The 15,901-nt window shown below is 41.3% G+C and overlaps 1 protein-coding gene across 1 annotated transcript in view; it reads right to left on the reverse strand.

The window, feature by feature from the left end:
- Positions 1 to 4,253: 4,253 nt before the first annotated feature.
- The window catches only part of MPZ (myelin protein zero), a 55,526-nt gene continuing 43,878 nt past the window's right edge, over positions 4,254 to 15,901 (reverse strand). Inside the window, exon 6 of the mRNA XM_078670039.1 lies at positions 4,254 to 11,787. Coding sequence (XP_078526165.1) covers positions 11,683 to 11,787 — 105 coding nt within the window. The 3' untranslated portion in view covers positions 4,254 to 11,682. The remainder of the gene's footprint in view (positions 11,788 to 15,901) is intronic.

Consider the following 15,901-nt stretch of genomic DNA (forward strand, 5'->3'; position numbering starts at 1 on the left):
TCACTGTTGTACTCTCACCTACGGGCTGCGGTCTATGCGAATGGTCAGATCTCCTCTTACTATGACCTTGGTAGAGGCGTTCGCCAAGGCTGCCCCCTTTCACCTTTTCTTTTGAATCTCGCTTTAGAGCCCTTTTTGTCCAAGCTTCGCCAGAATCCCAACATACATGGCTTTCAGACTGCGGAATCTTCCATTAAACTCGCTGCCTATGCAGATGATATTTTACTCTTCATTTCTAATCCCACAGACTCCATTCCCGCTTTCCTAGAGGAAGTGCGGAATTACTCCTTAATCTCTGGCTATAAGATTAACAATGACAAGTGTGAGATTTTGCCCCTGACGAAGTTCACCTTTAAACCTGACTTCAGTGCTTCCAACTTTGCCTGGAGTCCCTCCCATAATAAATATTTAGGCTTGCACATCACCCCCTCCATCTCAGACACCATTTCACTCTGTTTGACCAAGTGCTCTCAGAAAATATCTGACCTTACAGCTAGATGGCATCCTCTCTATTTGTCTTGATGGGGCCGTCTTGACACCATTAAGATGATGTTGTCCCCTATAATTCTCTACACAATCTCTAATATCCCTGTTTCTATCCCAGCCAAATTCTTTAAGAAAGTTAATTCGATCCTGTCCTCTTTCTTATGGCATAACAAGACCCCCAAAATGTCCCTTGCCAGACTAATTTGCCCTGCTTTTGAAGGTGGAGTCAATTTTCTGGACTTTCCAGCCTATCAAAAGGCCTTTTTGTTACGCCAAGATTCCTTTTGGTTCCAAGATCCCACCTCCCCCTGCCCTTTGTGGACTAAGGTTGAGCGCCTTTTCCTTTCCCAATTTTCCTTCGCTGAGTATATCTCTTTCTCACGTAAACCCTCCTCGATTCCCACTCCTATTTATAAATTTACTGTCAAGCTCCTTCTATCCTCTAATCCTCCTCCCCCTACGACTATTGCTGACTTTCTCTCGTCCGCCATTTGGCATAACAAGTATCTTTTAATTCATAATAGACCCTTTTACTGGAAATCCTGGAGGACCAGAGGATTGCTCTGGATTTCGCAGTTGTTCTCACATTCTACCTTTTTGCCTTTTCACACTCTTTGTTCCTCCTTTGATTTACCCTCATCTTTTGCTCCCAAATACCTTCTACTTAAAGCAGCGGTCATGGAGATCTACACATGGCTCATGCAGATTTCACCCCCCTCCACTTCTCCCGACCCTGCCCTCCGACTTCATTCTCTCCTGCATACTACTCCTAAAGCTTCCATTATTTACAAGCATCTTCATACATCTACTAGACCTAAGTCTAGGGTGGAGGAGCAGTGGGAACAGGACCTTGCTATATCTTGGCCAATATCCCTGTGGGACAGGATATGGACAAAGGTTCGTAAAACCTCTAGAGCAGCGTCCTTGACGCAATCCTTATTTTTCATCTACAACAGGCTGCTCCATACTCCCTTTACCCTTAACAAGCGGTTCTCTACTGTTTCAGACGCTTGCTGGTCTTGCTCCTCACCTCACGCTACTCTGTTTCATATGCTATTTCTTTGCAAACATGTACATGATTTTTGGTTGCAGGTTTGGGCTCAAATAATGTAATTTTCCATACATGTATTCCCCTGTCTCACACTCATCTTTTTCTAGGGAGCCTCTCTCCCTGTTGGGAGGGGACTGATCTACATGTTCGCATTGTTGATTTGCTTTTGGCTGTTGCGTTCCAACAGATTACTATTAATTGGAAGACTTCTTCTGACATTTCTTTTAAAGCATGGTGGTACAATGTTTGTCATAATCACAGGCTTGATACTGCTTTTGTTTTTCCTGCCCAATTGGCAACCAAGCCTGCAGACCTATGGCTCCCTGTTACAATGTATTTGGATAATTGTGTGACTCGTTCTTTTTGCCCACGACCTGCTCAGCAGGAGGTTCCCAAACCCCCCTGATACCCTTTTCATTTCCTTTATTTTTCTGCATTATTATCTGCTTTGTCCTCATTCGCACTTGCTTCTGATGTATAATTATTGTATCCCTTATTTTTATTCTTATTGCCCATGATATGTCTTTTGCTATTTAATATCTTGTAAAGTATATCCTGATTACTCTTTCTTTGTTTCCCATTCCCCTGCATTTATTACCCTCATTTCTCTTGCTTTATTATGTATTGGTGGCTTATTTTATGATTAATAAAATTCTTCTTGAACTTAAAAAAAGAGGTTAGAACAAGTATGGAGGAAAGACTTCTCAGACTACAGGAAGGCTGCAAACAAAACCAGTCTTAAGCACTATCACTCCCTCATAAGAAAAACTCGTGCCTCCTATTACAGTGATAGAACAAGCTGAGAACTCTTCTAGATAATTTTTCACAATTCTCAAAGACATCTCGTCACTAGCTAGAACTACGGCCTCCAAAGGCGACCAGTTGAGTTGTGCAATCTGGTGGCAGACTTCTTTGCAGAGAAGGTAGCAAGGATTTAAACTACCTTCCCGGATGAGGCACGTAATGGGAGTTCTGATAACGAGGGGAGGGCAATCGTGGATGAGGCAGATTGCCTCTCCAGATTTGAGCTCCCCTCCTGTGACGACCTCAAAGGCGTTGCTTTAAGTATAAAATCTGGCTCACCTACGGACCCCACTACACCTAAACTTCTAAGATAGAGCCTGGATATCTTAGTACCTCATATTAGGCACCTCCTTTGAGTCAGGAGTGGTCCCAAAAAGATGGGAAGAAGTGATTGTCCTCCCCATAAAAAAAGCCAAATGTGAGTGAAAGCCAACTGGAGAACCTTCGACCAGTCTCACTCCTGCCATACTTTGCAAAAATAGCAGAAAAAGTGGTCAGTATACAACTGACTTACCACATTAACCGGCACAGCCTATTGTACCCTACGCAATCGGGTTTTCGAGCAACTTACTTGACTGAATCAGCATTGCTCCTGTCAACTGAAATGATTCGCCGAGGGCCAGACAGTTGTGCTAGTCCTCTTGGACCTCAGTGCCGCATTCAACACTGTAGCCCATCCACTACTCCTACAGCGCCTCAGGATAGGTGGGCTGGATAAACTAACCCTTGAATGGCTGAGGTCCTTTTTACAGGATCGTAGTTTTCCGGTGGCTCAGCGACCTCACTATTCCAAGAGCATGGCGCTTGCTCAAGGGGTCCCACAGGGCTCTATACTAAGCCCCATCCTTTTTAATCTCTATATCGCCACATTGGCGGAGATTATTTCTAAACATGGTATCAGTGCCGTGTCATATGCGGATGACATGCAACTGGTGGTCTCTTTGTTACAATCCCAACACGTTCTCTTCCTGCCTACAAGAGCTGACTTTCTGGATGAGGAATAACTGCTTAAAATTAAATGGCAGCAAAACCGAGGTTCTGGTGGTGAGAATGGCTCCCTCAATTTGGTCCTCATCCTGGTGGCCGCAGACTCTGGGCCTGACTCCTCCCCCCAGTAATCAGGTTAAGAACCTGGGAATGTGGCTGGACTCCAAGCTCTCCTTTGAGAATCACACCAGAATTGTGGCTGGGAAGTGTTTTGGAAAACTTTCGACATGCTGCCTGTGGCAGCGAGGAAATGCCTAGTCCACGCACTGGTAACTTCCCACCTAGACTACAGGAATGTTCAATACCTGGTAGCAAGTAGTAAGTGTCTGAGGAGACTTCAATGTACTCAGAACGCAGCAGCCCCCCTTGTTCTAATGCTCCCCAGGAGAACTACAAGAATACCCTTGTCGCCCTTCACTGGCTCCCAAGGAGGGAGAGAGTACTCTTTAAAGCCCTGTGTGTTAGTCACCGTATTCTGCAGGGAAAAGGGCCAAGCTACCTACACAACCATCCATTCCCCTATACTCCATCTCGTCATTTAAGATCATCAGGGACTGAACAGGGCAGAGCCCCGGCTATTAAAAGAGCAAGAATGGGGGGCCACTCCTTCCGATACCTAGCCAAGAAAACACTGGAACAATCTCCCTCTCGCACTTCGGAAGGAACCGTCTGAAATGATCTTTCGTAAAAAATTTAAGGCATTGCTCTTCCGCCCTTAGGATCTCCTTTAGCTATGTTACTTATCACCCGGGATGAGGTCTAGCCGCAGCACAGAGACACACTAGCTAGTGTAACCAAGAGCTTTACAAACTTGCTTATTATTATTATTATTTGTAGGTTGAGGCTTTTAGCAGTTTCAAAATATTACTACATAAAACATTTCAGCCATCAAAAAAGGACAATAAAAAACATCAAAACATTCATCTCCTGAAATGTAAGTTTTTATTAAATATTATATTGCCATTTTTATTTATGAATTGAAAATGTACAAAACTCAGAAAACAATGACTTACATTATAGCTTAGTTTTTAAAAGGCAGTTTATGAACAGGACCATCATGTGACTACTACTTGGCTATAAAGGAACACTAGAGCACCCATGTAAATATAGTGAACCTGAAGGTTGTGACTGACAGATGTCACGGGTACATAGCTTTTGATGTGTTAGACAATCAACCACTGCTGATGAACTCTGAAGACAATGGCCAAATCTCTTTCTCAATTTCTCCTATTATGTGCATTCCGGTGAGTATTGCTCTGGGTACATTTGTTCTCATTTCCACAATCCCATTTCCCCCACTGTATTCTTGTGGGATGGAGCCCAGTTGATAATGTAGGTAAGGGGTTTACTGTAATTATTGTGTTATTTTTAGGAATACTTTTCCTATAAGGAAAACAACTGCATGCGTCTTACACGGCATGATCATGCATTGTAATGCCATGCATTTTTGTTGAATCCTATCGATTTTCTAGAGGTGTGATTTGATTAGTACTGTTGACGCTTCAGAATTATAACAAGCCATATAGATGTTCCATAGAAGACATTTCTTCTTATAAGATTTGGAGAGGTGTGGTGCAGTGGCCAGGGCAGCTAACTTCGAAGCACAGGGTTCACAGTTCGATCCCCGGCTGCGGCGGCAGCTCAGCTCCTTGAGACCCGGAAGGGTGAGTAGTTTGCGCTTTACAAAGACGGATTTACATTTAAAATTTGCTATGCTAAATTTGTGCACAGATACACATTTTCCTGAGTTACACACACAGATGACATATGAAGGGATTGAGCTATGAGGATGTAGGTAAAAAGTAGGATATCGAAGAATATTCCCTGAAACCAATAACAATAGACATAAATGTGGAAGAATGATGATATACCTGCGCATGGAGATTGGTAGGAGAGAACTCTAAAACAAAATGGCAGACTTTGAATTACTACTCATATGTGCTTAAATGGCTTGACTAGTTTCTTTTTAGATGTATTACGGTCTGTCCAGAGCAAGGACTATTTTCTCTTGTAATTAACAGTGGAAAAGCATGAGAAATAGCACAGATTATCCAATTTTCTGTTTAAAAAAGGTTTTAGCAATGGCGATTAGTAACAGCTCCTGGTGTCGCTCGTGGAGAGGTAAGGAAATAACTTGTAGATGTGAATGTAGTGGGTGATAAGATTTTATTGGTAGAGGGCGTAGTCTAGGATTTCTCATGTTTTGAGAATTTAGCTTGATCATTTACCCTTGATCAAAAATGTAGCTTGCTGACTAGGGATGTACTTATCTTACGGGCTTGCAGACCTGCTAGGGATGTGACAATAGATTGTTAGTATCTTATTGGCCTTGAAACTAGATTAAGGATCTTTTATCGGTCGTGAATATAGTTTGATGAACTTATTTGTCATGAGAGCAGTTTAAAGATCTTCCATTGGTTGAACATGTAATATGATGAATTCTTATTGGTCATGAATGTAGTTTGATAATCCGTCCTTGGCAGTGAATGTCATTTTAGAACCAATGATTGGTAGCAGGTTCATTTTGAACATCCCTGGTAAATATGGAAAACAAACTAGGGCTGCTGCTTGAAGACGTGATCTATCAATGCCTGAAGGAGCAGTGTTCGTAAGTATATGATATGTTCCATTTATCTTACTCTTTGGTGTTGTGAGTGGAGTTGCCCATTTTCAAGCTTTCTGATGAAGTTAGTCCGCGCGAATGAAGAAACCAGGCCAACACATTCCAGAATGCACCACAGAAGAACAGAATTTAAAGGGTTGTAAGATACAAGATTTTTCCAAGCAACTTTATTTTAAAAACATGGAAAGAACAAAATGGAAGAGAAAATTCTGAGCTTTTTGGTCCTCACCGCACAACGTCATTGGTCCTCAATCACACGGTCAAGGAGAAAAAGAAACAGAAGCCACCAAAGAAAACAAGACAAGGAGGTTTTGGGGAAAATTATTGTTACCCACGTTTAGTTAGACATCTATGTAAAATCACCACGGTTATACTTCTTAAGTAGTCTGTTTTACAAAACAAGAAAGACATATGTACATTTAAAAGTTGATATAAAAGGTGCAACTGCGCGCTTGTTAAAACTGTTAGTTTTTGGTCGGAGCGAATTCAGAAAATCTTTCCGAAAGTCAGTGTTTCTGAATGAGTTCCCTAGATACATGAGCTTGTTTGAACAGCCTTTGGGGAGCACCGACTTGTCAGAAAAACTCCTGGCTTCCCTGCCGACCAGTATGTTTGTTATCAGTATTTACATCTTTTCCAGGTTCTTAAGAATAATGAAGTAAAGCTGTCCAGAGGATATTCAACCCAATGGCTTGTCGGTTTCCCTTTCTCATGGTGCAGGAGACAATATCACCACCTTCCCTGATCCAAGCATATAACTTAACTAGATACTTTGTTTAGACATTTCAAAACTCCATGCTTCCCTTTCAGCTTCATGTAGCCTTCTCACAGAGATGCTGTCCAGAAAACTTCTGAAACCAGCCACCACCACTTATTATCCGATGCTGAAGAGTCAGTGTATACTCCCTCACACGTGACTCCAGGTAGGGTGCACTGTATGTATTATGTCAATGGTCATCACACGCGGGCCACAAAACACACTACAATCATAGACTAATTAGCAATTATGAGTGGTGCAGCAAGTCGACCATATCAAACTTGGTTTCATTTCTCTAGGACCGTCAAAGGATGAAAGTTTTATTGCAAGAAAACAAGCTCCTGACTTGTAAGCTGGATTCTCATTGGTCAGCTGTTTGCTCCCAAGACATTATTGTAAACAAAACCTTTTTTTTACAATGTAGCATTGTAAATGGAAATTAGTCATACCTTCCCCAAAATGGTTTGTAGGTGCAATGGGGACTTTTAGAGATATTGAACTTCTTTGTCAGTCTATACTGGACTGATAGAGAACACAGACAAGGGGCATTATAGATGGTCCCAGCGGTTCTCATCTGCCATAAATATGCATATCTTTGTTTTAAAATAATTAAATATAAGGAAAGAAAACATGAATAAAGACTATTATATATTTTTTTCAGACTGGTGTGAGGTCGATCTGGCCAATGCAGACAAATTTATTTTTGAGACAACCTCCTCTAAAGAGATACCAGAAGCACAATCTACTGAGGCAGCAGACATATGAAACTAGCCTGGATTACACACCTCTTTTTTTTGTACTTGAGGATTCCAAGACTTAACGTGACACTTGGTTTCTACACCGCAATAGAACGTAAAAATATTTTAATGCATTTTAGTGCATGTCCAGGTGAAAGAAAAAATAAAGTAAAACAATGTATGTTGTGTGCTATTTTTATACTATTGCAAATATTAGTTTTTATTGCAATTGCAGTTTTTTTGCATTTGTTTGTACTTTGTTCAACTGTTCTGTAAAACAAGTAAATGAACTTAGACTTGTAAATGTTGAGGAAAATTAGCAGAGAGCTCTATTATAACGAAGGTGTTAACATCGCTGCAGGAGGCAAATGACAGGACGGCCTGTGCATTTTCTAATAAATATATTTCATGGACTTATTTCTGCTCTGTATTCACTATGTCCTTTTTAACTCTCTCTGTTGAATTCCGTTAAACACCTGTGACTGGAAATAAATATATTACACTCGAATATATGTATGTCATTGCCTTCAGATAACATTTTGGGCCAGAAAGTCATAACGCTGCATGCCTAACATTTTGCAACGTATTCCACTGTTTAGGGTGCCAACCTAAATACGTCAGTACCTAAGACTGGGAGTAAAAGACTGCAAATACAGAAACTTAAACCCAATTGTTAGAGGACTTGGATGGCAGATGAGCCAATGGGAATTGTAATAGAGTCCATCTGAGCAAAGGGAAGGGATTGTGGGGCCCAAGAAAACATCGAAGAGAAAAGGGTAGGAAGACAGAAACAATACTTTAATCAAAGTAATTCATACACATTGCTGACTTCAGATTCATATTTTCGGAGGGTTTGGCTTTTTGTCAGGAAATTAAAGCGTCCAAATAGGGTTTTTCTGACGCAATTGTGCATGCCTTGCTAGAGGAGTGGCTGTATCTTGGGATGTACGTTGTTACAACGCATGCTTTTACTACGCATGCCTTTACAACGCAGGTTTTTCAACGCAAGTCGTTACAACGACTTGCGTTGGGGAGTGCTGGATAGTGAATAGTTTAATTTACTATTCCAACTCCAGTCCCCGTGGCTAGTAGGGAAGGTGTTGGATAGTAAATTAAACTATTGCCTATCCTAGAGCGCCCCCCAGCGCAATTCGCTGTAATGACTTGCGTTGAAAAACCTGCGTTGTAAAGGCACTGCGTGGTAAAAGTCGTGTCGTAAAGGATGTTTCCCGTATCTTGCTATCTGGCACATCTTTTGATCAGTTTCATGGAAAGACAAAGCCTACCAAAGGAACCATGCTGAGAACCTAGTTATTAAAACCACACAAAATAGTTGTAGGAGGGTATGCCTCGTACTTTGAATGTTTCTCTATACAAATATAGCACACGTGGGTTTACAAAAAACAACAAGACAGCTCGACTGTGGCATTAACCAAGATTGTGAGTTACTAGAAGAGTTTACCTGAGACAACATCAGGTGTGAAAGGCAAACCACAACCTTTTCCTGTTCATATACTCTTGCCAATATATTTTGGTATGTACAGTAATGGTGAAGCAAACCAAAATTGTCTTGCTGGATTACAACTTGAAAGAGAAAGAGACTCTAGCATTTGAACTATTATTTGAATATTTCTTGCTTTTCAGTTTTTAAAAGCCAGAAGCATCGTGATGGATTGACTGACTGACTGGGTTCTATGGACCTTTTCTTTTTTAAATGTCCCCAATTTCCAATTTGTGATATGGCAGAGCGCACAAACTACTTGCCAGCTGTTTGGTGGAGACCATAAGAAGTACTGTAAACTTGTGAAAAACTCAGAATCACTTTGGTCGGTTCAGGCATTTCATGTGAAAAGTTTTACTAATTACAATGCTTGAATCTGTTAGGGACTGATGGGGTTCATGCCAACCTTGATATGGAAAGGAATTATATTCTTTCAGATTATGTAATGCAGAGGACCAAATATGATGTTATGAAGGTGATTCTTCCTTTATAATAAGGTTTAAAATTGACCAAATACATTATCCAAACATTAACAGATTATGATTATCTTAATTCTGGTGCTTATGGAAAATGTCCACAACCAACCCTGCTAACAGCAACACCAGAATGCATTGTAAGAACACTGAGTTGTGCTGCCTGACCTGGGCGAATATCCACCTGGCTATAATACACAAACAATGAAGGCACGGCTAGTTACACAGTCACCATAATATTTGCTCATGTTGAATGCTACATGTCCCTGCAGAGGAAGGTACATAAGGGATTATGTCTTGAGCCTTTTTGTGATAATGGGGTCGGGACAGGGCAGAATTCTAGACAGAGTCCAGGTTCAAAATGAATAGGTTTAAAGGCAGGTCTCTGTGTTTACAAGTCATACTTTGCTTAAATGGCATGCTTAAGTGTTTTCAGATGATGAATTAAAAGGAAAACATCTGCAGTCCTAAAATGTGATTCATTCTATTTTCTTTGTGGGGAAACAAAAATACATTTTAGAGGCTCCAAGAGATGTGCTAAGTAGCACATTTTTCTCTTCCTTTGATGCTGAAGGGCTTTCTGAAACTATAGCAAATTACTGCAACTATCTAAAAAGGAACGATGTACCGTGGAAAGAAATCTCATCTTTAAAAGTGGCATTGAAAGAATCGTGCATTGAGAATCCTACTCTTTAATTTGATCTGATAATGACATTTGACATTCATGTCAGCTTTTACCAACATGGCACAGTCTCCATTTGGAAATTATATATAATGTGTACCTTTAAACAGGCAATGATGTGATAGAAGTGGTCACTAGATTTGCTCCGAAACAATTTTGAGATCGTTTTTGCGTTTAAGAGGTTTATGATGCCTCTTATGAAGTGCTCTTTTTACTAATTTGTGATCCATTTCAGGTTTTAATGGTTCACCTGTTAGAGTTTCCATAGGCCTTGATTAATCTTTGATCACCTCAAAAACCACTGACCATCTCAGATTGTTCATATATCTTAGAGATGCATAGCACTCATCTTGGTAGCGAATCCTAAAGTGTCTTTGTCTACCTTGGAGAGACACAATATTTCCTAGAGAACTGTTGTGCATTCCAAACAGTAACGATCGGTGAATATTAATGGTTGGTAGGTTTACCTGAGTCAATTTCTGTCTTAGAAATTCATGGCACTCCTATGAGAATCCCCATACATTTCAAAGGTTTATTGTTAATCTGTGAGAATCCCCTTACATTTTAGAACATTGTGCTGTACCTTCAAGTATCTAAGCATCTCACAGTTTTGTGGTGCATCTCCGAAGAGACCCCTGAATCTTATTGATCCGTGGTGCTTCTTAGCGAGCTACTTCTATCTTAGAAAATATATGCATGGTGCATTTAAGAAAGATGGTGAGATTCACAATACATCTTGAAGATTAGTGATTAATGATCTGGAAGAACCCTTGCATTTGGGCTATTCATGGAGCATTGCATCTTTTGGGTTCATTGTGGCTCTCCAAATGTCCCTGTGCGTTGTCGGTAATCATGGCGCATATCGTAGTGACACTGCCTACCATAAAGATTGGCGATGTACCTTGAGTAGTATCCATTTTAGAGGCTCAGGGTGCACCATGGAGGATTGCTGTGAATTATGAAAGGCCCAGTAGAAGCTTTAAAATGCATTTTTGCTAATACAATTTGTCCAGGAGGTTTGGACTTTCAGTGTCTTCACAGCATTGCTTGAGTAAATCCTTGTACATTTGACTTTAAGTAAGTGTTTTCCAATTCCTACAGTAAACCATGCCTAAATCAGACTATGCTATGGAAGGTTAAAAAGAAAATTATAGATAATATATCACTGTTTGTATTTCTTGGGGTTTAGAGGATATTAATACTTATAAACAAACAGAACATCCAGTCATCCTTTGAACACATTCAATATAGACATAGACCTTGGGTAAGACACAATATTTTCTATATCCAATGATATTACTTGGAAACAAGAGAGAAGAAACACCCTTTGCCCTCCCACATCACTTTCTTATTTCCAGAATAATTGTTCTATATTAATTCATATCACTTTTCTGAGTCAATTTGCATTAGGTTCTTTAAGGCGTTTTTGAGGCTGTTCTTGCTGGGAGATTTTACTGCAGTTCTGAAAGGCTCTTCTGTGGGACTCTGCCGCTTCAGTTCCATTTCTATGGTCATAACAACTTTGGAACTGCGTGGTGAATCCTCGTCAGACCCCTTTGTACCTTCTCTGCCGGCTAACTGCTATTTCTTATCCCTTCTGGAGTCCCCGAGTCCTCCCTTGGCCTTTTTCTCACTGGCAGACTTTAAACTCTTGCTGTGGTCTAGCATGGCATACAAGATGGGAGCCTGAAATGAAAAAAGGTAATAACATATAAAACAAAGCTATTTCAATATAGTTTATTTAAATTAGTTTAGCTGCTTGGCTAAAAAAAATAAAAAGTACAGTTTACATAAAAATACTTAAACATAGAAAAATTAAAACATGAAACAAGTTATTATAAAATCACAATTGCTAGAAGGTGAGCAACAAATCACAAAAAATAATGATAACTTTGACAAGCATTGTGGATAGACTGAGGAAGTGTGAAATACCAATTATATATATATATTTGAAATTCCATTCATGTCAGTCAAAATTTAGAGGCTGTCTGACAATGAGTACCAGCATAAGGTATGAGGATTTGGGGTGAATGAGTCCTCCTCTATTCCCTGGTCCAGTCCAGTAGTACTGGCACCCAAGGCTACCCCACCAGGTTCTACCTCAGAACACAGTTTCTGTGTAGATTACATGGGCCTCAATTTAGTCAACAAAACAGATGTTCACCCTACCCACAGAGCTGATGAACTCTTCACTCAGTAGGGGGCTTCCAAATTCCTCAGTACGTTTGACTTGACGTCTGGGTATTGACAGATCGCCCTGACTGCAGGGCAAGGGAGAGTCGTCCGCATTATCCACCCCAAAGGGTGACTTTCAGTTTAAAGTGATGCCCTTTGGACTAAAGAATGGCAGTTAGAATTGGGCTTCTAGTTGTCAGAGTATACACCCGGTACAAGTAGGATCCACCACTCTAGTCAGGGTAAGCTAGATGCACACTAAAAGATAACCTGTACTCACCCTCTAGTAGCTTAGCACTGAGCAATCAGGCTTATCTAAAGAGGCAAAGTATAACGTTTTTGTGCAACACACACAGTAACCCAATGAAAACAGCATAAAAATACTCCACACAGGGAAAATATAGATTATATTTTTATGAATAAAACATTACCAAAACAACAGAAATCCAAAAAGTAGAACCGGAGTTATGAATTTTTAAAGATTAAATCAAAATGTAGTGCTTAGACGCTCAGCTTAGAGGTTGCGCTCGACTGCGGTGAATCTAAAGTTCAGGCCAACCGTGATGGGAGGTAGACTGGCTACAGGACTCAAGCAGGTCCCGCTGGACAAAGTACCTCAGATGGAAGAAGCATAGACGTCGAAGACTCAATGTATTGGTGCCGATCCGCGGAGGCAATGAAGGCTTCATCAGCAAATCCCTTTATGATGCTGGCGATGCGTCGTCGATGAACCACGCAGTTCGTCTAAGTGATGTAAGCGATTGGTTCCTGCGTCGGTGTCAAAGGGCAAAGCATTGGTTCCAATCGGTGCAAAGTCGTCACTGCAATTTTGATGGTTCTGCACAGCAAAAGCTTAGGGCCTAGGACTGGATTGACACCACTTGCAGGGCAGGACTCACAGATGGCAAAGTCCAGGTGATGTTGCAGGGTTAAAGGAAGTCTTTGATGGCCCTGAGACTTCAGAAAAAGGGGGCCAGCCAGCAATCCTTTGGTGTCACTCTGGGTTCAAGTGAGATGGGCCATGTCCTCAGCAGGGCAGAGATCAGCAGGCAGCAGGGCAGCAGAGCAAATCATAAAACCAGTTCTTCCAGAGCAGCAGTCAGGCAGAGTGGCAATCCTTGTAGCACAGCAGTCTTTACTCCTGGATGAGTTCTTCATAGTCCAGTAGTGGGCTGTCTTGGTAGTGTCAAAGGCCCAGGAATTATATCCAGGTGTGCCTTTGAAGTAGGGGTGACTTCAGACAGGTCCTTGAAGTGCACAGGTCCCCCTTTCTTCCCAGTCCTGACTCTAGACAATTAGGGGGTAATCAGCCCATTGTGTGATAAACGGGACACTGCCTATTCAGGTATAAGTGTCAGCTCTTCCTGCCCAGAAAGTGCTATCACATTGCAAATGACTAAAGATGAGTTCTTTGTTACACCCACCCTTTCGGTTTTTGTGGCTGTGAGAGGAAATGAGCAAAGTGTAGCTATCACCCACCCCAGACATGTATTAAAGACAGCCTGCAAGGCACACAGAGCAGTAAACGCAGCGGAATGTCCACTTTCTAAAAGTGACATTTTAAAGAGGATTTAGCACTACTATTTCAAAGGGATGTATGATGTTACAACGCATACTTTTACATCACATGCCTTTACAACGCGGTATTTACAACGAATACCTTTACAACGCATAGTGCTTTGGGGCGCTGGATAGTGAATAGTTTAATTTACTATTCCAACTCCAGTCCCCGTGGACACTAGGGAAGGTGTTGGACAGTAAATTAAACTTATTCCCTATCCTAGAGCGCCCCCCAGCGCAATGCGTTGTAATGGTTTGCGTTGTAAAAGTTGCGTCGTAAAGGCACTGCGTGGTAAAAGTTGCGTTATAAAGGATGTTTCCCATTTCAAAGATATGAAACATGATGCAGCTACTCCTTTCTAATCAGGAATTACAACGTAAAAGTGTATTGAGAATTTCCCAGTGCTAGCCAATGAGAGAAGTCAGCCTCACAGTAGTGAAAAACAAATGTTAGTGTTTGTCACTACCAGGAAATGTGAAACTTAAAAGTACATGTCCTACCTTTTACTTGCACAGTACCCCGCCATAAGGGCTACCTAGGGCTTACCTTAGGGGTGCTTATGAGTAATAAAAGCGGAGTTTAAGGGTGGCAAGTGGTTTTCAGTGCCAAGTTGATATGGCAGTGAACTGCACACCCAGGCCTTGCAATGGCAGCCCTGAGACAGGTTTGAAAGGCTACTTGTGTGGGTGGCACAATCAGTGCTGCTTGCCCACTGGTAGCAGTTAGGTTACAGGCCCTGGGTATATGATATACCACTTTACAAGGAACATATAAGTAAACTAAATATGTAAATTGGGTACACACCAATGCCACCATCTTTAGGTGAGAAGACAATGCACTTTAGCACTGGTCAGTAGTGATAAAGTGATCAGAGCCCTAAGGCCAACAAAATGATAAATCAAAAATAGGTGGAGATCAGGCAAAATGTTTGGGGAGAAACCACCCTAAGGATGACAGGTCGTAGCTGAATGATGAGGGCTGGACTAACCTGTGGTATTTGTTAGCAGGAGGCTACTGCTCAGGGAAGAGAGTCGGAATGCAATTGAGAGGGAAACATTTCCAGTGGTCTGTGCACTGAGAAGCTGAGAAGCTGAGAAGCTGAGATCTTGCTGTTTGGGACTCACTTCTAGGTTCAGACACACTGCAGCCCCCTCACTTGGCTGGATGAGAATTCACAACTATTGAGGGGTCCATTCTCCCTACAGGGAATTGGTTTTATGGTGCAAAATCACGCTGGGACTGACCACCCCAATGCTGACCAAGTTATTCTGCTTTTTCAATGAGAATTCACATGAGGGTGGGTAGCTCTCCCTGCTTTCTGCTGGGGGCGCATGTTGGAAATGACCATCTTTTGCATGGTATTCAACCAGATGTTTTGCCTTCTTTAACTGAATCTGTCTTTGTTGGCCATAGGACTCTGCACACTGTACTCCTGCTAACCAGTGGTAAACTGCTTGTGCTCTCCCTTTTCAACATGGTTCAAATTACACACTCCTAATTAGCACATGTGATTTACTTATGAGTTCCCACTACATGGTACTACATGTACATAGGGTCTGTAAATTAAATGCTACAAGTGGGCTCCTGCACTCATTGTGCCACTCACTAAAGAAGCACTATAAAACATGTCTCAATGCCAGCCCTTGCAGCGTGTGTGTGCAGTTCTAAATTGTCAATTTGACCCGGCAATACAATAATTTATCCATTCATAAACCTTCCTTTTTAGTACTTCTAAGTCAGCCCTAAGGGAGGCCCTAAATGCCCACAGACCGGGGTATGTGGTATTTGTAAAGTAGGGCATGTATATTTAATGTTTTAAATGTCCTGGCAGTTAAAGCCTACAAAGTCGTTTTTCACTGTGGCAAGGCTGGCCCTCTCCATTGTAAAACACTGGGTTACATTATAACAAGTTGTAATGCCTAACTTCAGTTTGAGAGCAGCTTGAACCATGTTTGAAGTACTGATGTTAATAGTAATATAAAATCCAATGTAAACCTCAAATCAGATTTTATATCACTATTTTTTAAATGACACTTTTAGAAGTTGTCATTTCGCTGCCTAAAC

Source organism: Lissotriton helveticus, chromosome 12 (assembly GCF_964261635.1).
Source record: "Lissotriton helveticus chromosome 12, aLisHel1.1, whole genome shotgun sequence".
In the NCBI taxonomy this organism is placed as follows: domain Eukaryota; kingdom Metazoa; phylum Chordata; class Amphibia; order Caudata; family Salamandridae; genus Lissotriton; species Lissotriton helveticus.